At 34.3% G+C, this 23,505-nt stretch overlaps 1 protein-coding gene across 5 annotated transcripts in view; it reads right to left on the bottom strand.

Annotated features, from left to right (window-relative positions):
- Positions 1-23,505, bottom strand: part of CDH12 (cadherin 12) — a 1,102,231-nt gene that overhangs the window by 7,084 nt on the left and 1,071,642 nt on the right. For all 5 annotated transcript variants that reach the window (XM_024356657.3, XM_024356660.3, XM_024356659.3 and 2 more), the window contains 2 exons: positions 7,253-7,374; positions 2,827-2,944 (listed from right to left, as the gene is read on the bottom strand). In XM_024356657.3, the coding sequence (XP_024212425.2) occupies positions 2,827-2,944; positions 7,253-7,374 (240 nt within the window). The remainder of the gene's footprint in view (positions 1-2,826; positions 2,945-7,252; positions 7,375-23,505) is intronic.

Here is a 23,505-nt window from a genome sequence, read left to right as displayed (position 1 = left end):
CAAAGATACGTTGTGGAAAATAGTCAACACTTGGGTTTGGTGAATGATGTGACTATCTACCTAGTTGCTGAAGCCTAAGACCTGGAAATCTATTTTGTCTTATTACATGATATACACATATTGAATCTAGGGCATCTATCATGAAGTCTTATCAATTCTATTTCCATCCATTTGTCTCCATCCTCACAGTCAGTACCCTAATCTAAGGCTCTCACCCATTTACTGCAATGACATCTGAACTAGTTTTATCTCCCTATGATATATTTTCCATGCTACATCCAAGCAGATTTCCCTATAATGTAAATATGAATATGTTATATTCTTGCTTAAACCTTTCAAAGACTACTAACATTATTGGTTTAAGTTATCTCCTGAAATGGCTTCTGGATAGGGTCCTCATATGGTCCAGTTTGTCTTAGACAGACCTATTTTATGTGTGCTGCTGTGACATAACATTATAAATATTTCCCCCTTTTTTATAAGTGTTTCAGTCTTTATGATAAAATATGTGGTCACTCTCATTATAAATAACTTCAAGATTGGACTGCTGTTTGTCTTATGGCCATTTCTCACATTGCATATTTTATTCAAACTCTACTCAACTTGCTTCAGTGATAAAATGTGGAGAGACTGATTTTGTGGAGACTCTGACTTTCTTTGCCTAATCATTGTAGCAAACTAATCTCTTCAAAATATCCTCTGATTCCATCATCATCATCACCATCTCAATACAATTTGTTCACTTGTTCTATATGCATAGAATTTATAAAAATTTATCTTTTTATTATCAGGTTATAAAATCAGGTGTTTTGATGATTATTTTAGAGAATATGGAAACTTAGAGGACATAAAATACCCAAGGTTACAGACCTAATAAAGTCAGAGATACTGATTGATACTCAACCTTAATATTTCTAATCCAGTGTCCTTTATATTTTTGTAATGGTTGTAATTGTAGCAAATGTAATAGCGTTAGCAGTAGTAGCAGCAGTAGGAGTGATGGCAATAGCAGTGGTAGTAGAAGAATAAGTGTACACCATGCAATAGTTCACAGCCATAAAAAAGAATGAAATCATGTTCTCTGCAGCAACATGGATGCATCTGGAAGACATTATCCTAAGCAAATTGATACAGAAGCAGAAAACGAAACACCATATACTCTTACTTATAAAAGGGAGCTGAACTTTGGGAACACAGAACACAAAGATGGCAACAACTAACACTGGGCATGCCAAAAAGGGGGAGAAAGGGAGGAGACAAAGGGTTAAAAAAAACTGCTTATCGGGTACTAGGTTCACTACTTCAGCAATGGGATCATAGAAGCCCAAACCTCAGCATCATGAAATATACCCATGTAACAAAGTGCTAGGATTCAGTGCTGCACCTGAATCTAAAATTTTAAAAAGTAAAATTAAATTAAAAAAAGTTTTATTCCATATCATGTTAAATAATAGATATAGTCCACATTTAAAGTATAATGTTTCTATTCTTTGCAGGTAGAATTTTTTATCTGTAATTGTTAAGTGGCTTTTTTTTAATGATTAGAGTTTCATTTACAGTAATGTGTAAAGACAAATTTTACACAAATTTATTTTTAAAGAGTTTCATTCTTTCCTTCCTCTTCATTAGTCTTTAAGTAGCAAATTCTCATTATAAACTATGCAAACCATGTCTCTCCCTCCCTCTAAATAAATAAATAAATAAAAGTGTAAGTGTAACCATGATGGCATTGGTGGTGGCTAAAATGATCTTGATGGTAACATGTTTTAGGCATTTTGTTAAGGCTTTGCAAATATGATTTTATTTAATAAAAAATATTATGAGGTTGACTTGATTTAGTAAAATTGTATACATTAAGAGTCTGTCATTTTGGTAGTATGGAACAAAAATGCAAACCTATGTCATGTCAAATATAATACCTGCATTCTTTAAATTTATTTTTTATTTATTTATTTTTTAACGTTTATTTTAGATTTGAGGGTAACGTGAAGGTGTGTTACATAGGTAAACACATGTCATGGGGGTTTGTTGTATGTATTATTTCATCACCCAGGTATTAAGCCCAATACCCAATAGTTATCTTTTCTGCTCCTCTCCCTCCTCCCATCCTCACCCCTCAAGTAGACTCCAAGGCTTGTTGTTTCCTTATTTGAGTTCCTAAGTTCTTATCATTTAGCTCCCACTTATAAGTGAGAACATGCAGTATTTGATCTTCTGTTCCTGTGTTAGTTTGCTAAAGATAATAGCCTCCAGCTCCATCCATGTTCCTACAAAAGACATGATCTCATTCTTTCTTACGGCTGCATAGCATTCCATGGTGTATATATATGTACCACATTTTCTTCATCCAGTCTGTCACTGATGGGCATTTAGGTCGATTCTGTCTTTGCTATTGTGAATAGTGCTGCAATGAACATTTGTGTGCACGTGTCTTTATAATACCTGCATTCTTAACCTGTGCTGTACGGTGTGTTATTCTAATAAAACAGTTACTAAAGAGCTCCCTGTTAGTTAGTATAAGTAATGTGCATTTGGGACAAATGATATGTTTAAAACAGGGAAGCCATTCAATTTCTCAGAGAGTCTTTTATTTGCTTGACTCATTGAGAGACTGTCCACATTTACAATGCAAGCAACCTGCCTTACTAGACAGTCTGTATAGATTAAATATTTAATTTACTACTAGGTACAGAATATTGCCTTTCTCATGTAAGGATCTCATATTTTATGAAATTAAGTGCTTCAAAGAAAAGTATTGATTCCTCCCTTAGTGCCTTTTTACAAAGATACATGATAAGAGGTAAATTTTTCTGTAGTTACACTTACTTCTGAAGTCACGAACTGTAAAATTTGGTTTGATAGCAGCCTCAGGTGATAATCTAAAGGAGAATTGTTGCCCAGCAGGTGAAAGATCTCGGTCTGCAGCACTGACTATCTGAATTATCTGAAACAGAGTTGAGATTAAAGTCAGTCATCAGTTTCAAAGAGGACTTTACACAGCAGGCTACTAAATGTATTTAATGAAGCATGCAAGTAGACAGAAATGGCACTTTTTGAATCAATACCAGTAGGTCAATTATTTACACATAATGTTTATAAACAAATTTCTAACATTTACAGGGAATAACAACAGGCACAATTATAGAACATGGGCTAATTTCAAATTGATACCTGCGTAACTAAAAAGGTAACCAGCATTAAAAATTCACACTAATAAGCAAAGTAAAATTAAAATGTACTTGCTTGCATTTTAAATTAGATGAAATAAATGCTTTCTAGCCTGAATGTGAAAATGCTTACTGAAAACAAAATCTCTGATTATCTAAAAGCCCTTGTGATAGCAAAATTTAGTGTGAGTTATGTTTTGTAACAATGGTTCTATTTTCATAAATAAATGAAATGATAAATAGAGATACAAAAGCTGTATATCTGCTTTTGTTATGTTTTTCTTCATTCGGTAGGAATACAAATTGTGTTTTCAAAGAGTTTTTAATAAGCACTATCATTCCTGTTACAAAATTTTTCCTAAATTGCTTCCATATGTTGTGTATCTTACAGTTAAAAGCCTGGTACTTCAATAAAATGCCCTTAAATACTTGGAGAATAAAAATAACTTCTGAGAATCAACCTGTGAAATTTACAATCCATTAAATAGATAAGCAAGTAAGAATGGCTTTGAGGCATTTATTTATTAACATATCCAATGGCTGTGCATCAGACAGAATTTCAGGAAGTGTTATGTGAGAGATGACAAGGGCAGAGTGTTGGCCAGATAATCATGCTCTCAGACGACATTTGAATCTGCAAGAGGAAGGCTCTAGATTTCACACACGGATATCCTGGTCCCAGTGTGTAAAGCATGCATCACGTGATCTTACACTGATGCTATTAAACGTGAGATTCAGTTAAAACCCAATCTATGACTATGATCTATGTTCCTGTTTATCTGCACACACAGAGACACAGATAGATGTTAGATATGTAGGTAGGTAGATGGATGGATGGATAGATAGACAGATAGATAGATAGATAGATAGATAGATAGATAGATAGATAGATGATAGATATCACTGGGACCTTGGATATCCAGTGCAGCATTAGTAATTTCTAATTTAACAAATTAATTGGTCCTCTCATATGAATTTTCATTTCTTGTCTTAGTGTGAATTAGTCACACAGACTCTATTTAAGCTTTAAAACTGTCCTGGAGAGAATTTCATTATTCAGCACCAAAGCCTAAATCATGGAATGTGGCAACTTAGTCAATGAGTCAACATACAGACCCTATGAAACCAACTTTCCTTCACTTAGACCAATGTCTGCAGATCACTCAATTTCATTGAGAAAATCTCTGTATCTTATCCGGGGATTAATACCTGGCTGTCAAATTTTGCTTTGTTTTCCTTCTGTTATAAACTAGCACCATTACTAAATTAAATGTATAACATCAAAATCTATCAAGAACATAACTCTAGAATAAAGAAAAGTCCTTTAGAATAGCATATAGATATAAAGATTTTGTTATAGACTGGGGCTTATCTGGAAGTGTTGCTTGGAAGTCCCTGCCCTGAGGAAAACAACTACCATCTAAATTTGTACTGATTTACATAGCATAATCTTTCCTCCTTTTCTTATTTTTTTCAGAATAAATAGATGAAATGTAGATGATAGATAGGTAGATAATAGATAGTAGCATAATCCAGGAGAGACAGTTCGTATGCATAGTTCTTAGACTAGGGGCAGAATGGCAGGGCTCAAAAACAGAACATATATACATTTCTCATATGTTACAATATATTACAATTAATTTCTCATATATTACATCCCTGAAAACTCAATGGACATTTCAGGGTTATGCTTTGTAGAAAAGTGTGTCTCAATTGGACACAAAAACCTCAGAAATATATTTTAGAATAAGAGCCTCTAAGAATCCAAGATATTCCTCAAAATTTTATTCAGATATGAAAAAATAACATTGATTTCAACTAATTTCCTTTTCTCAACTCATCAAATCCTTTAATTTATTGGACAAACATAAAACATTAAATGGAGCTCTATTCCCAAAGGCTTCCATTTGGAGCATTACAAATGAAATTCTAATTGATCTGAAATCACTAATATCCTTAACCACCTAAAAGCTAAAGAACTGGCTTTTTTTTTTTTGTCTTTGTTTAGTGAGGCATCCTGAAAGTGGAAAATAGCTAACTTGAGGAATTTTGGTAAACCTCTTCAAACTCCCAAAACAACCAAATCAGGTTATTTATTCAGGCCCAAATATTTTTGTAGCACCTAGGATTTCAGAAACTAAAGAAAGCTGCAGGCTCATCCCATATAAATCGTGGATGCACTTAAGGTGATAAATTTTAAGTGCATTCTGTGCCAATCCAAAATTAAGGATGCAGATTTCTTGAGAAAATATCACAAAATAAGTTGTGATGTCAGAAGATTAATGAGTCCCCACATTATCAAATGGAAGAGTAGAGCAGCACAGTCCACTAGAAATGTCCATGGTTATGAAAATACTCTATGTCTGCAGTCACCAAAATTATATCTGCTCACCACAAATTGAGCACTTGAAATGTGATTAGTATGAATGAGAATATAGTTTTTAGTTTCACGTAATTTTAATTTTATTTTAATAGCTATACAACTAGTAGACATCACAGGTTTAGAACTATGGGACAAAGGTTCTACTAAGTGATGTAAAGCGTGGAAATTGAAAAAGATACTAAAGATTAAATAACGACTTTTTTCAACAAAAATACTGTTTTAAATATCAAGACTTATTTCAAGTAAGAAATAAAACTTCGAATTTACTTAAGTGAATAGTTACGCTATTTAAAGGTGATCAAAAACTAGAGCAAACCAAAGCATACCAATGCATTTTGTATTTGGAATGCAGATCCACAATATTAGATTAAACATATTTTTGTTTCATGACATACTCTTTTCATATATCCATGCCTGATTCCCTTTATATTATTCCTAAATTCATTCATAAGACTTTAGGAGGAAAAAAATAAGAAAAAATGGCAACCTACCACCACCTAACATAAAACCTTTCACAATCAGTTTCATTAACTTTGTGGTCTTCTTTCCTCATAACATATTCCCACAACTACATCTTCACAGAATAATATTAACTTCATAAGAAAAATGAAAGTCAGACATTTAAAATAACCCAGATGTTCTCCTCAAGGCCACCAGAGAGGGAAGCTTTGCATTTTCAAGTTAGATTAAAAGATTTGTTGTGCAACTAATACAAGCACATGAGCAAAATAAGAAATATACTGGGAAAATGCACTCTAAAGTGGCTTGCTTACTGGGTTTACAGTCACAAGTTCTTTAGAAATTTGTGTGTGGGGGCTGGGTGCGGTGGCTCATGCCTGTAATCCCAGCACTTTGGGAGGCCGAGGCAGGCGGATCACGAGGTCAGGAGATTGAGACCATCCTGGCTAACATGGTGAAACCCCGTCTCTACCAAAAATACAAAAAATTAGCTGGGCGTGGTTGCGCGCGCCTGTAGTCCCAGCTACTCTGGAGGCTGAGGCACAAAAATCGCTTGAATCCGGGAGGCGGAGGTTGCAGTGAGCAGAGATCAGGCCACTGCACTCCAGCCTGGGTGACAGAGCGAGACTCTGTCTCAAAATAAATAAATAAATACAAATAAAAAAAAGAAAGAAATTTGCAGGTGTGTCACTTGAGGTCAGGAGTTCGAGTCCAGCCTGGCTAACATGGAGACACCCCATCTCTATTAAAAATACAAAAAATTAGCTGGGCATGGTGGTGCATGCCTATAATCCCAGCTACTTGGCAGGCTGAGACAGGATAATCACTTGAACACAGGAGGCAGAGGTTGCAGTGAGCCAAGAATGTGCCATTACACTCCAGCCTGGGTGACAGAGCAAGACTTCATATCAAGAAAAAAAAAAAAAAAAAAAGAAAAGAAAAGGAAAGAAATTCAACAGTAGGAGAATAGAAAAACATAGCAGAAACCACAAGTGTAGACCTTTAATTATACAAAGAACGTTCACTAAGCAATCAGTACTTCATCCGTGTGGTATCATCTCCACATACATTCATCTATATCATTAATTCACAAGAGTTTAATTAATCTTTTATGGTTTCTTTTATGAAAGGTCTGATTCAGAAAAACAAATATATGTGTGCATATTCATGTCTGGACTTATAACTTAAAACACATGCATATGGTGGGTCTTTATACACTCAAGAAACAATATTTATAAGATACCTGTCCTGGCTTGGCATTTTCACACACGGCTGTCTCATATGGCACAGATATTTCTGGAGGAAATTCATTTACATCTAAGACATTAATCAGTATATTGACTTTGCTGGTCAATAAAGGGTTACCTGTTAAAAACATATAAAGATAAAAGATGATTACAAAATCCGGTCAGTTATTGCTTCTACAATAAATAGTATTTACATTTTTAAAAATCAGCCTTTATATAGAATGAAAAAAAATCCTTCTTATAGGAAATCCTGGGGGTTCCAACTACAAGATGATAAAGGATCCTTTTTATCTTTAGAATTCAATACCAAAGTAAGGCCAACTATTTAATTGATATTTTAGCATAAGTGTAGCCCTTTCTAAAAGAATGACTTAGCCATCATACCAGGGTTAGTTCACAGAACCAATCCTTATCAACAGTGATATTTTTCCCCAGATAAAAAATTGTCTATGTTGTACCCACATAATGAAAACGTTACTGGTTGGATAATCTACATATTTAAATGACTCACTCAAAATGATTCCTCCTAGAAGATTCCTCCTGAAAAGAAGAACTATAACAAAAAAAAAAAAAAGGGAAAGAAGGCTCTTTATAAATGAAAAGTATTAAAATAAACTTAAGGAAGTAGAAATAAGAGATGGATTATGGAAAGCTAGTATACTTCCTTAAATTACTTGCTGGTGAGAAAAAAGGAAGTAATAAACGTTTATGCAATAACTTACTTCTTCCTACTTCCTAGTATCAGAAAGACTGTCAGTTTGACAAGATGCTTCTGCCAAAATTACATCACAGGTTTTGGTCCCACCTATGGATTATTATCTGGATCTCTGTCATTTACGGAATAAAACTAGAAAATAATTAAATCAATAAAGCATAAAATAATGCACCTGTTTGAACTTGTGCAATATATAATTTTACCTTATGAAGTGTTGCAGATGGATAAACTGTTTTGCTGAAAAGACCTCTTGCTCAGAGGCAGAAAGCTAAATGAATGGGGAGTTTAGATCCAAACCCAGGATTATAAAAATCCAAAGACCATGTTTATTCCATCATACCTTCTCCATTGATTGGTTTATGAGTTAAATTCTTCTGCAATGCCACCAAAGACTTATAATATTCTTTTAGACATCTATCTAGAGTACTTCAAAGAATGCATAAAAATCATTCCACACGACTGATTTTGAAAGGTATACAATATCTTGCTTAGTTAAAATTCATTTAAAAAATACATAACAAGCATTTGACACAATAGCTTTAACAGCATTCTGATATTCACATATGACAGTGAAATCCATTATTTGTACCAATACCTACACAGATAACATAAATTGCGTATAAATGGTATGTTCTTATAATACCAGGCATGCTTATAAAAGGTAGATTAATAATCTTGGAGAATTATTCAGAAAGTACATATTATTTAAAAATTGATATTGGTCACAAGCCACTATCTTATTTGATAGAAACTGTTTGGCCCGGTTTTCACAAGTTGTTTCATCTTTCTTCAACTCAGTTTCCTTGTATGAAATACATGGTTTTCATAGGCCCTGCTTCGTAGTGCTGTTGCATTAAATGAGATGGTATTTTACAAGGTGTTTGATAAATTTTGGTAAATATCATTACTCATTACCATTTATACTTTGTGGAGGTGATCAAGATCTGTTTCTGTTATTGCTATCCATTATTTACACAGTATAAAATATAAATAAAAGTTAACAAGTTGGTTAAACTAACTTTACTTTTCTAAAGAAATTGGAAATTACAAACAACAGCAATGCCTAATGCCTAATACTTTAGAATGCTTGCAATGTACAAATATTCAAAGCCACATTACAAACATGAACTAATTTAGACTTTACAGCAACTATGATATAGGCATTATTTTTATCTCCTTTGTGTAGGTGAAACTCTGAAGAGACAGGGATGTAATTTCTCAAATGTCATAAGTCAAAAGTGGTAAGGCTAGGTTTTGATTCCAGCTGTTCTGATTCCACAGCTCATGCTCTTAAAATCTATTATATATTGAGCTTTAGATGAAAAAATAAATCACTTTGACAATTATATAGGTACTTACAAAAAGACAACTAATTCATTTTATAAAGTTTAGTAAATGAATGTGAATAATTTAAACTACTCAACATCTGGGTAATGTAAAACTCAGTTTCTATTTTTTATTTTACATAGTATATAATGTATGAGTCCTGCAGCTACATGAAAATGAGAATGTCTTTTTTACTTTATTTCAGTATTACAGTTTTGTTTTATTAAGTTGGTGTGACAATGGTATATGTTCCACAGGGAACAGGAGTTTTCCTAGAGATTTATTTTATAATATAAGAAAAAGTTATTAAAATGAATTTAGGCCTGGTTTATCTATCAGAAATTAATTCTCTTCTGCTAGTTGTAAATTATTTTCTAACCTGCAAAATAGATTCTAATATCTGTTATGAGTAAATTGTCCCAAACTTATTCTTAATATTGTAATTTTTTTTATTAACAGTGTTTCCCCAAAAGTACTATTGGCATTTTAGCTATGACAATGTTTTGTTGTGTGAAACTTCCCTGATCACTAGATATCCTACAGATATTTAGAAATATCTAATTTAGAAATATCTAAATTTCCTGAAGATTAAATGTCACAAGGCATCATTGTGGCAATACAAAATAAGTGTTCAAATAGAGAGAAAATAACAAAAAAGATGTTTACATTGTTGAAAATGAGTAACAAGTTTATCTGTTTAATAATATTACTCTCTCTTCTATCATGTATTTTCAAAACTTTCCATAATTAAACATTAAGAACGTCACCTAATATTTTTAAGTGGCCATTTAAGAAGCAACAACATCTCAGTTTGAGAACTATTGTACTCAAATATGAATTGAAATTTTCACAAGAATGAATAATGCATAGGAGTAATACAGCATACTTTAATTTATATAGAGATATATTGTACTAAATTATTTTGAAAAGTAATGACCTATTTTCTTACGGACTCATCTAATGAATATTTGGGGCAGCAACGATGAAATTCATTTAACCTTGATTCAGCATGAGTATTATTATACAATTATTTGAAAATAACACCATATGGAAATTAGTTACTGTTGAATACTTATGAAGGAAATTTAATTATGAACCTAGTAAACATTAAATAATCAAAGTCTTACACAATTAAGTGTTAAGTTCCCAATAGTGAAACCATTTAAATTCCAATTATTACTGTTCCACATTGCCTATATTTAATAGCTAGTTACTAATTTGAGGCTCATATCAGATAACAAATAAATAATTCTATGTTTGTCCCTTATACCTTCACAATGCTTTGTTAGATCTTCCTCTCTCTATCTTTCAATAATATCGGAGTCAGATCCTATAGCATTTTGAGTCTATTTGATTTAGAACCTATTTCATTAATATTTTAAAGTACAGCTAAACTAAGAGAAAAAAAGGAAAATAATAAATTACCTAAATCTGAAATGAATTAATTACTTCTCATTATAAATGAAATAAAAAATGATAAAGGAATCTTTTAAATTGCTTTATGCAAGAACATAGTTAACAGGTGAAATTGACAAATTCCAACAAAATGCAAATTACCAAAACTGACTCAAGAATAAACAGAAAATCTTAACATAGTTAAAACAGTTAAGAAATGAACTTGTAATGAAAAATCTCCTCACCAAGTAAAGCCCACACCCAGGTGGCTTCATGAGGAATTCTATCAAATATTTAAGGAACAAATAATATCATTTTCTTACAGTCTCTTTCAGAAATAGAGGAAGAAGCACTTACCGCTGAATCCTATGTGCCTTGATACCAAAACCAATTAAAAAATCACAAAAGCCAAAATCACTGACTATTGTTTCTTATAAACATAAGTACAAACACTCCTTAACAAAATATTAACGAATTAATTCCAGCAGCAAGTTATACAGATAATATATTATGACGAATGGGTGTTTATCCTGGGGACACGAGGTTGATTTAGCATCCAAGAACAATCTCCATATTAATACAAGGAAGAACAAAATGTTACAAGGCTATCTCAATAGGCTTGGAATTTGCATTTGACAAAACCCTAGTCCATTCGTGATAAAAACTCTCAAGAAACAATAAATAAAAGGCAGCTTCCTCAACCTGATAAAGTATGTCTGTGAGAAACTAATATCACGGTAAAAGACTTTTTTATTCTAACACTGTGCACAGAATAAGAATATGTGCTCTTGAAATATGTATATATCTTCAACATTGTCCTTGAGAATTTTATGCATTGAAATCAGACCCAAATATAAATTTTTAAATGGTATCCAGATGGAAAGAAAGAAATAAAATGATTATTGCTTAAAGATGACATGACCCTGTAGATGGAAAATGCTAAGGAATCTGCAAATAAACTTACAGATATAATAAAGGAATACATCAAGTTCATGGGATAGGAGATAAATGTAAAATGACAATTGTACACTTAATATACTAGCAATGTCTACATTTGTTAGTATATTAATTACCCTTCTATACTCAAAGGAAAGGAGGATAGATCTCACTTCTTGACCAAAGAAATGTCAGCTTAATTGTCAGAAGAACATGTCATATAGGATAGATTTTTAGGTGTGACATAATTAGAATCTGTAATCAGAAATCTCTTTTAGAAATGGGTTCACTGGGAACTACCATTGCAACCTTTGATAAACCCTGGAAAACCTGAATTTTAAATATAAAAGAGAATTTAGGCGTTATATAAACTTATAGTTCTCATGCTATTCTTCGTAGTGCTACGTGGTTTCATTAGGACTAAAGATAAGCTGTTGGCATTAACCACCATTTTCTTGATGTAATCTATTGAGATTCCACATAAGATTTTATTTGACAAAGTGTCCTGATCATCTACAAAGTTTGAAAACTATAGATGCATAGACATCTATTTATAGATGAAAAACATTGATATAATCTTTCCTATGATTTCTACTGGAGTCAAGACAGGAATCCAGATCTTCTCACAGTTTCTCAACGCTCTATGATAGCTATTAACTAACTCAGAGAGCAAGAAGATGGAATGCCTGAAATCTACCAACATATGTGATGATCAAGTATCCTCACTGAGTCACATTCAGAACTCATCTAGCCACCAGGCTATGAGGAAGCCCACTTTACATTCAAAGGACAAGGCAGAGCTTCTTAAAATTGTACCTCGTAGATGTGTTTCCAAGAACCAAATGAGAAGTGTAATTGAACATGTTTTGAAAATGGTAAAGTACTAATGAACACAAGGTTCTTGTTAGATTAAAATACACTGGAGTTATTTTGTTTCTTTATTGAAAAATAACATCTCTTTGGAATAACTATAAGAGTTAAAATTCGGCCAGGCATGGTGGCTCACGCGTGTAATCCCAGCAATTTGGGAGGCCAAGGCAAGTGGATCACCTGAGGTCAGGAGTTTGAGACCAGCCTGGCCAACATGGTGAAACCCCATCTCTACTAGAAATACAAAAAGTAGCTGGGCATGGTGGTGGGCGCCTGTAATCCCCACTACTCGGGAGGCAGGAGAATCTCTTGAACCCGAGAGGTGGAGGTGACAGTGAGCTGAGATTGTGCCATTGCACTCCAGCTTGGGTGACAAGAGCAAAAGTCCATCTCAAAAAAAAAAAGAAAGTTAAAATTCAGTATTGTGATTTCTCAAAGAACTTACAACAGAATTACTCTTCGACCCAGCAATCCCGTTATTGGGTGCATAGCCAATAGAATATAAATTGTTGTACCATAAGGACACATGCACATGTATGTTCATTGCAGCACTATTCACAATAGCAAAGACACAGAATAAACCCAAATGTCCATCAACGGTAGACTGGATTTTTAAAATGTGGCACATATACATAGTGGAATACTATGGGGCCATAAGAAAGAATAAGATCATGACCTTTGCGGAAACCTGGGTGGAGCTGGAGGCCATTATCCTAAGCAAACTAACCTAAGAACAGACAACCCAATGCCACATGTTCTCAATTGTAAGTGGGAACTAAACTTTGAGTACATATGAACACAAAGAAGGGATAATAGACATCAGGGCCTACTTGAGGACAGAGAGTGGGAGGAGGGTGAAGATCAAAAAACTATTACCTAGTGACAAAATAATCTGTATGTCAAACTCCCATGATATGCAACTTACATACATAACAAATCTGCACATGTACCCTTGAACCTAAAATGAAAGTTTTTTTTTTTAAAAAGTTAAAATTCAATTGTGTGACTGTGTTCTAAATTACAACTACAATAACTTCTAGAATGGAATCTTAGCCTTTTATGCCATGAAACTGAATTATACTAGTGCAAACTCAGTAAGATATAATAAATGAATGATATAGGTTGACACAGGCTTTCTTTGACTTTTCTCTTTAGTTCAGTTATTTTTAAATGGCACATTAAATTATACCATGTCTAATATAATCTGTAGCTAGTCTGGGGAATCCATAAAGATAATTTCTTCACCAATATACTTCTGTGATTCCATAAAGGTGGATTCAAAGATTTTCTGATGGGCAATTGGTTGAGAGTGTTAAGTTATTATTTAAGGACCTGGAATCAATAAAAAGGAGTGTCTGGGTTAAGATTAGGGGTTGTGGAGACCAAGGCTCTTATTATATAGATGAAGCCTCTAGGTAGAAGGCTTCAGAGAGAATAGATGGTAAATGTCTCTTATCAGACCCAAAAAGGTACTAGATTCTTAGTTACATCTCTCCAGGATCAGGAAAAGACCTGAAAAAGAAAGAAAACGATGTACAGAATGTAAATTTTCCCCCATGAGAAATAGCATTGCAGGCCCATTTCAAAATATGTCAAATAAATATATTTTGGAGTAAATTACTTTCATTCCTTTTAGGGCCTAGCTATCTGTCGTGTCATGTGATGTCACTAGAGTCAGGATGAAATTTGGTATCTTATTGCTACAAAGAGTCTGTTTTGTCATTCGTAAGATCTTTGTTTCAATGTTATTGCTGATCAGTTGTGCCTGATTTCCAAAAGGAACAGAGTATTGTGAGACATGTTCGACTCCCCTTCCGATCATCATAGCCTGAGCTAAGTTTTTCAGATTTACTTTGGAATCCTCTTGGTTGAGAGGAGGGGTCCATTCAGTGAGGTGTTGGGCTTAGAATTTTATTTTTGGTTTACACTGTAACCAACATAAATTTTCAAAAGTACCGGTAAGATCAAGTTCTGTCTTTGATTATATCTCCTCAATGTGTACCTCTTTGCTTCAGGATAAAAATCAAAATATCAGAACATGCTGAGAAAAAAAATCATATTTGTCATCTGGATTTTCTTCATTACTGGGAGGCAAAGGGGATAGTGAGAGACAGAGGCACAGAGACCACAGAGAGAGTTTTACCTTGTACTCATCCTTGGTTTCTTTTCTCTTTCCTATTCTGAAATCCTGCATATTTTTCGGAATATTTTATGCTTTCTTCCATTTCTAGAGCTTGATGAATGCTATTTCTGCCAACGAAAATATCTTTTTACCTTCTTACTATTGATCCACCGACCTTGGCCTTCCAAAGTGCTGGGATTATAGGTGTGAGCCACCGTGCCTGGCCCAAATAGAATCTTTGATACTAAGAAGTTTATACTAAGAAGTATGAACTTGTAAGTATCATCATATACTATATCATATTGAATCTATTCCTATAGTAATTGATTCAATATGATATAGTATATGATGTCAACAAAATAACATTTCCATGTAAAAACATTTTCTAATTGTGAATTCTCTCTTGCATGTGATATTAAAAAGAATTTTATCTACATGTCTAAATATAATTTTTATCCAAATTTCAACCTTTAGGTGAAAAGTTCATCATGTAGTTTTAATTTCCTGTGATAATCAGATACTAATTAAGAAAAATATAAGCCTGGCATTATAGTTGTACATGTGATTTTGATGGAGCAATTAGATTGATTTAAAGTATTCTTAAGCAGTTTGATTACAGTAATGTATGCAAAAGCAGTTGAAAATTTAAGATAAAATACAGTCTATCACAATACAAATTTGGATTTCATTACATTTACATAGCATATAATAATGAGAAAAATGGTATTATTTCTAAATTACACTGATGATTATGGTGATGTTAATGATTATTATTTCCGATGTATATGATACATTACAGTGCTTTACGAAATGATGTGAAAACCTCATTAGTGATTCTTTCTTCGAAGTACTACTCTTCAAAGTTGTGATGGTTAATTTGAGTGTCAACTTGATTGGATTGAAGGATTCAAAATATTGTTCCTGGATGTGTCTGTGAGGGTGTTGCCAAAGGAGATTAACATTTGAATCAGTGAACTGAAAGAGGCAGACCCACCCTCAATTCAGGTGGGCCTCCATCTAATCAGCTGCCAGTGGGGTTAGGACAAAAGTAGGCAGAAGAACGAGGAAGGACTGGACAAGCTGAATCTTCTGACCTCCATCTTTCACCTGTGCTGGATCCTTCCTGCCCTCGAACATCAGACTCCAAGTTCTTCAGCTTATGAACTCTTGGACTTACATCAGCGATTTCCCTGGGGCTCTTGGGCCTTCAGCCACAGACTGAAGGCTGCAACTATTGCCTTCCCTATTTTTGAGGTGTTGAGACTTGCACTGGCTTCCTGGCTCCTCATCTTGCAGATGGCCTGTTGTGGGACTTCACCTTGTGATCCTGTGAATCAATTATCTTAATAAACTCCCCTTCAGATATTCATCTACTAAGGAATTCATCTACTAAGGAATATTCACCCTCATGTTGTTAAGAACATGTTTGTACATGTATACAGTTGTACTAAGAAAATATCTTTATTTCCTTTTTTCTTTATCATGTGACATAAGATTTATTGACTTCATATCAGCATTTAAATGTTGTTAACTTTATATAATAGCATTTAGTTAATGATTAGTGTGTTTCTGGTTGTAAGAAGGATAACTGTATTATGTTAGGCATAATTATGACCTTATTATCGTCTTCATTTGGTGATTATGTATGATTTCAGGAGATGTGTGTGGGTTCAAGTTGACAAAGGGTAGACTTGTGATGGTTAATATTGAGTGTCAACTTGATTGGACTGAAGGATGCAAATCATTGTTCCTGGGTGTGTCCGTGAGGGTGTTGCCAAAGCAGATTAACATTTGAGTCAGTAGAATGGGAGAGGCAGACTCACCCTCAGTCTGGGTGGGCACCATCTAATCAGCTGCCAGCGTGGCTAGGACAAAAGCAGGCAGAGGAACGTGGAAGGAATAAACTCACTGAGCCTTCCCGCCTTCATCATTCCCTTGTGCTGGATGGATATTTCCTTCCCTCAAACATCAGACCCCAAGTTCTTCAGGTTTTGGACTCTTGGACTTAGACCAGTGATTTACCAGGGACTCTCGGTCCTTCTGCCACAGGCTGAAGGTTGCACTATTGGCTTCCCTACTTTTGAGGTTTTGGGACTCCGACTGGCTTCCTGGCTCCTCACCTTGCAGATGGTCTATTGTGGGACCTCATCTTGTGATCATGTGAGTCATTTCCCCTAATAAACTCCTTTTTATACATTCATCTATCTTATTAGTTCTGTCCCTTTAAAGAACCCTAATATACAAGTACTAATAAAATATTGGCAATTCTAGTATAAGCCACACTTATCTTTCTTTGAGAATACAAAATAGTTTTATATAGTTACTTGGGAAAAAGAAAGGAAATTAGAACACAGTAAATAAACTACCTACACTCATGTAAAACAAGGCATTTACGAAAAATAAGAGGAAAGCAATAATTTGGGCAATTGAAAGAAGAAAGTATTGACATCAATTTGGAATTGAAACCAATGGTTATGTTTAGTCCTGAAAAGTCAACTACAGTCTTTGAGTAAGTACATATATTCATGGTAACTGATTCCACTCTTTTGTTTACTGAAATTTGAGAATGACACAGGGGGTCCCAAATCAGTGTTCCTTGGAGTTACTCAGGGAGCTTGTTTGAAATGGAGATTTCTTGGCAGTACTCCCAGAAATTCTGATTCACCATGACTTGAAAGAGGTAGAAGAATCTTCCCTTTAGGAAATGTTCCAGGTGTCTCTGATGCAGGTGGCTGTGATTCACATTGAGGAAGGCCAGTAGAGAAGATAAAGGCCAAACCAAGGATGCCTATTCTCAAAGCGAATAGAACTATTAATACCTTTTTTGAAAACAAGTGTGGCCAAATTAAGGAGAATATTTCTGCCCAAACACCACAAAGAATCCACACCTCTTTGTCACTTTGTTTCTCATAAAGTTAACTATATAGTCACCCAGGTGAATACACTGTAAGCCAATCAGTGCTGGCTCACAGAAATGCAGGCCTAGGAACAGATAGGAAAAGTTGGAGAAGTGAAATGCTTCTTTGGATCCATAGTAAGCTGGGGGCACACAGGTAGAAGAGATAGAATGAGAAGGAGGGCAGATTCATAGTCGCACCTGAAAAACTGCAGATTCTCACAAGTCTTTTAAGGCTCTGTTGAATGAAGCCTCAGCCTCCTTTCTGAATGTCTACTCCTTGACAGCAACTATACCACACTGCTTGCAATATCTGACCTCAACATGACTTTTCATAGCTATGCCTTTGCTTAAAATGTTTCTTCAACCTAGAATGGCCTCCTTCCTTCCATGATGATTTTCTTTTTTTTAATCTTTTAAATCCTCAACTCATATGGAGCTTCCTATGTGACATCCTATGTTTAGGTCTTCAAAGTAATTTTTGTAAAAAAAATAATTACTTATTATATTCTTTCTGGGAGCACTCTGAATTTTGATTTTATATTTAATGTATTTAGCCAGATTGTTGCATTTCTCTTGACATTTTCAGTGCCTAGAGCCCAACAAATATGGTTTCTAATTTTTTTTCTTTTTTCAATTGACTTGTCTGATTGCCAAGAGCCCATATGGTAGGCAAGCTTCTATAATGGCTCCCAACGATCCCCACCTCCTGATATTCACACCCTCGTGTAACTCTTTTCCTTTAAGTATGGCCTGAAGCTAGTGGCTTGCTTCCAATAAAGAGAATGTGGGAAAAGAGGAGATGTCATTTCTGACATTAAGTTATAAAAAGCTGACTTTCATCTTGCTGGCACTTTCTCTTTCTCTTGCTCATTTTGATCATGCCAGCTGCCATGTTACAAACTGCTCTATGGAGATGCTCCTGTGGCTGGAAACTGAGGGCAGCTTCGGATCAAACAGCAGTGTGGAACAGCCTACAGCACACTGAATCTTGCTATCAACCACTGAGTCAACTTAATTGCAGTCTTACAAGAGAAACCTTAGAGAACAAAGATTCACCATAAATGGATTCCTAACTCTCCTAACTGTAAAATAATACATGTTGTTTAAACTACCAAATTTGTAACATAGCATAAGTAACTAATACCTCATACATAAAGAGTAAGTTTTTCTTCTAAGTTCTTGCACTCTTCCTCCCCAAGAATTGAAGACCTGTTCATGAATAGCAGTGTAGTACCTGAGAACATCTTTCAAAGAAATGTTGCTGTCTTTCTACCCTTAAAATCTAAATATGATCCACTTCCGATTACCAGTATTATGCTCCACCTATTTTTAGGATATTTGTGACTTCATCTTCTATTTATGTGCCATCCTCCACCCCATTTATAATTAAGATTGCCTTATTCAAGGGCACCATATTGAGAGTGCCATATGCTGCCTGCATCATTGAACATATTTGCCAGAAAGTCTTATTCCTTCCCACACCCTGCCCTGATTTTGAAGGTCTACATTGGTTCATATGTCTTGTGTGTCTTAACTAATTCTCATCACTCAATCACCCCAAGACAGGACCTGTGATGGCACCATTGAGCACAAGGTGAAAAACACATAGTTTGCATATCATAACTACCAAGTATGTTTTTGTTCATCAGTTCCCAACTGAGGTATTGAGAAATTATTGATAATGAGGCTGTATTTTTTCAATATTTCAAAAAGTCTGGCATATTAGATATTACATATCATTTCATTATAAGGTTAATGGACACATCATTTTGTAATTATAACAACTAAGTGTGCTATTATGTTGATCAAATTGTGACTCTGATTAATTAAACATAAAGTTATTTAATAAATATTGCTTAAATAAGAGTATGATGTCAGGTAGACAAACTCTTTTAATGTACAAGGGAAATTATCAAAAAAGATCCTTCACAATTAAGTTATTAGGAACTCTTACTGTAGCTTGAGATCCTGGTAATTCACATTTATTGGGCAGAGATAGAAATCTACCTAACTATACCACTGTTATGTACATAATATTACACACATATTTTTCTATTCTATTTTGAGTCTCTGTTTTTTCTTTCTAAAATACAAATTTCTATTGAATTTTGATATGTAAGCCCTCTAATAAGCTTAAATATAGATAGATAATAAATACGTATTTCACTTCAACTATATGTACATTGCAAATAAAAATATTTAGTCTTTGTTACTATGTTATTATTTATCTATGCAATGGAAATTACTTTGATAATTGTTACCACTAACATTTTTTTTTTTTTTTTTGAGACAGAGTCTCACTCTGTCACCCAGGCTGGAGTGCAGTGGCATGACCTCGGCTCACTGCAACCTCCGCCTCCCGAGTAGCTGGGATTATAGGCGCCCGCCACAATATTCAGCTAATTTTTGTGTTTTTAGTAGAGACAAGATTTCACCACGTTGGCCAGGCTGGTCTTGAACTCCTGACCTCAAGTGATCCTCTTGCCTTGGCCTCCCAAAGTGCTGGGATTGCAGGCATGAGCCACCATGCCCAGCCTACCACTAACATTTTTAAGTTAACATTTTAACTGACAGATACAACTGTATGTATTTACCATGTACAATACACTGTTTTGAAGTATATATACATTGTAGAATGAGTAAATCTAGCTAATTAACATATGCACTACCTCACATAGTTATAATTTTTGTAGAAACATTTTATATCCACTCTGTCAGAATTTTTCAGGAATACAATATATTAACTATAGTCACCATGTTGTACAATAGATCTCTTGAATTAATTCCTCCTATCTAACTCAAATGTTTTCATTACTTGAGCAACATCTCCCAATCACACCCCCTAAAGTATTTAAAATAAATAAATGAAACATGGTGAATATGTTCCCTGTGAAATTGTTGTCAGTCTCATCCTCAGAATGTGTTCTGGAATGAGAGACTCCAGGGTGTTGGTCCGAGCCTGGTCATCATTAGCTGTGTGACACTGAGCTACAGACAAAATATCTCTGAAAGTCCATTCCTCATGCCCACAATGTGAACAAGAACATTCACTCTGCAGGTTCATTGAAAGGATCAGATGAGTTAATGCATAGAAAGCTATTAATATAGTTTATTACTTTATTATATTGTTAATGTTATTCTAGAAAAATTAGGTACTCACTTCTCATATTTTGTGATAATATCATTCCATAGCTGACAATTTGGCATATAAGCCAAAAAAAAAACTTCAGATGATTCTGCCGGAAAAATCTCTATATTTTTTTTTTTGTTTAAATTCTTCATGACCATATTGTGGTCAGTCCTAAACTTTTGCAACCACCCTCTGAAGTTTATATGACAGTTCACTTAAATCTAATTTCCCTGGAATTCAGCATAATTTGCATAGTTATTACTTACCAAAATTTACAAATCTGGTCAACTTATAACTACTACTAAATTGTAATGCCCTTAAGAATAGATATCATTCCTAATCAGTTTTCTCCTAACCCGCAACAAATAATGTTTTGCTCATAGATAGTACTCTATACAGGTGATATCAAAAAATGCATGAATTTATGTTGAATCTGAATTATAGGTACGAATCTTGAAATTTGATTTTCTGTACATATAAGGATAATATTACTTCATGTGAAATTTTAAAAAGTTACAACATAAAATAGCTCTATATAGAAGATAACCTTAAAAATTAATTATCTAACAACTTTATCACAACTCATAATGATACAATTATATGTAAACTTTTTTCAATATAGCATTTAGTAAGGGAATTCACTGTTTTTTTTTAACTTATTCCACAATAAATGGGACCAATTCACTGTCATCTTGATAACTAATAGGACCAAGAAAAGCATTGTCTCTGGTATCACCTTTTTATTTTATAATAATATAAAATATATTCTAAGGATTTAGTGAAGTTATGTTTAGTTATATTTATTTATTTATTCACTTTTTTTTTCCTTTTGTTAATTTTGTTTTTCTGTTTTGAGAGGGGTCTCAGTATGTTGCTCAGACTGGTCTTGAACTCCTGGCCTCAAGTGATCCTCCCGCCTCAGCCTCTTGAGTAGCTGGGACTACAGTTGCAAGCCATCCTGTCTGGCTAGTTATCTTTAATTAATGACATTTGTTAAAGTAACACAAAAATCCTAGAAACATTTGCCTGTTGAAACTTTCTGATAATTTGAATGAAGTAAAGTTTGGAGTCTCTGTCTCACTGAAAATACTCAAGGTTAATATAATAAAAACAGCAAAGCAGTAATGCATAAAAGAATTATTAGAAGTCTAATAAAATTATTTGGACCTCCAACTATAGCAACACTGATTAATGACTGCTTTTTAATTAATTGGAAGTTGTTCAATCATCGTGCCATTTCATTTCACCTGAGAGTTTTTATAAAAGGGTCAGAGCCAAAACATATGCTAGTTCAATTTGCAATAAGGTATACTTAAGCAATTTCATTCTTCTTGGCAGGGCAAGTGTGGGCTATTCATTTCTCATTTATTCACGATGATGATATTCCCTGTTCAGCTGGCTAGTGTGATCAAGGAAGACAGTCTTAGGCATTAGAATATGAATAAAATTTACTTTTAAGCTGTGCATTCAAACAAAATAAAAACCTATGATTACCTACTCTTCTTATAGAATCTTTAATTACCACTTGATAGTGTTTAGCCTCTTTATTTTTCATACAGATATATAGTCTTTGTCATATCCAATTTCCTTTATGGTTCTAATATCTTTACATTGGCCACTGAGTAGATAGTGGAATTAACCAGAAGTCAATTTGAGGAATATTAGTTTGGTATCACTCTTAGATTGTGCATACATTTTGTTAATTTGTCTAAGTCCCAGTTCTGCCTATGACCCAGTGAGGAGCAACATAATTTATTAGCCTCCATACCCTGTGGATTCCTGATTTTCATTTAGGTAAAAACTCTAGCCAGCAGGTGGCAGTGTGACAGAGCCCGCATATGCACCAATCATATTAATAACTAACAAATTAGGATTCTAAGATCTAAACTTTCAGGGACTAATAACACTTGCTTCCACTATAAAGGTTCATACTTCCTTCCATTTTCTAAATTGTTGAAGCTCAAGGCTCTGAAAGGAGACACTAGACCTTATCGTTATGAGTGTCTTCAATCCCATAATTGCTTTGATAATCCAAGGAGCCATTGGAAAGAAAGAGACCTGCCACAGCTACAGCAGAAGCAATCAATAAACTATCTGAGACATCCATCTAGAGTTAAGGCACACAAGCCTATTATGCCTACATCAAGGAAACATGCACCTGTTTCATGTGTGTATGAATAGGAAGGTTTAGGTTACATTAGATAGTTTTCTACTGAATAATCTTTTATTATGGACAACATATTTACGATAAGTAGAAGTTATTGAAGAGACTACCTCTGGTCAGTTGCCATTTATTGTATCCCCACCACTGGAGTGAAAGTAACATGGTTCACAGAGGTCTTCTATTCTGTAACTTAAGACAACTCATTTTCACCATATTTCTCAAAGATCTTAGAAAACGAAAGTGAATTTTTTAAATTATGATATATTTTAGCTGTCCCCAAATTCTGCATAAATGAAATAAATGAAAGCATGAAATGAATGAGGAAAACATATGTAACTATAATAGAATGTGGTATGGGAGGGGAGATAGATGCCAGGTGTGAAAGAAGACTTGAGGAAAACAAAGAGAATGAGGATGGGAGCCCTTCAAGAAGGGGAGACTGTCATTCTCTTCTCCCTATAATATGACTGCTTGGTAGCTAACTCACTGATCATCCCAAGCCTAACTGCCCAAAGAGGGCGGATATGAAAGAAGACGGCAAGGCAGAGGAAACCTGCAATATAGTGGCAACCTATAACGCACCTGTTTTAACGTCATAAAGATGAGTGAATTTCCCGTGGTCAGCTGGACACAGGAGAAAGGAGCTAAAATTGAGAAACCGTGCTGTCAATTTACCCAAAAAGCCTGCCTGC

The sequence above is a fragment of the Pan troglodytes genome, chromosome 4 (assembly GCF_028858775.2).
Source record: "Pan troglodytes isolate AG18354 chromosome 4, NHGRI_mPanTro3-v2.0_pri, whole genome shotgun sequence".
In the NCBI taxonomy this organism is placed as follows: domain Eukaryota; kingdom Metazoa; phylum Chordata; class Mammalia; order Primates; family Hominidae; genus Pan; species Pan troglodytes.
Note: the sequence above shows the minus strand (reverse complement) of the source record. Positions and strands in the feature narration are given on the sequence as shown.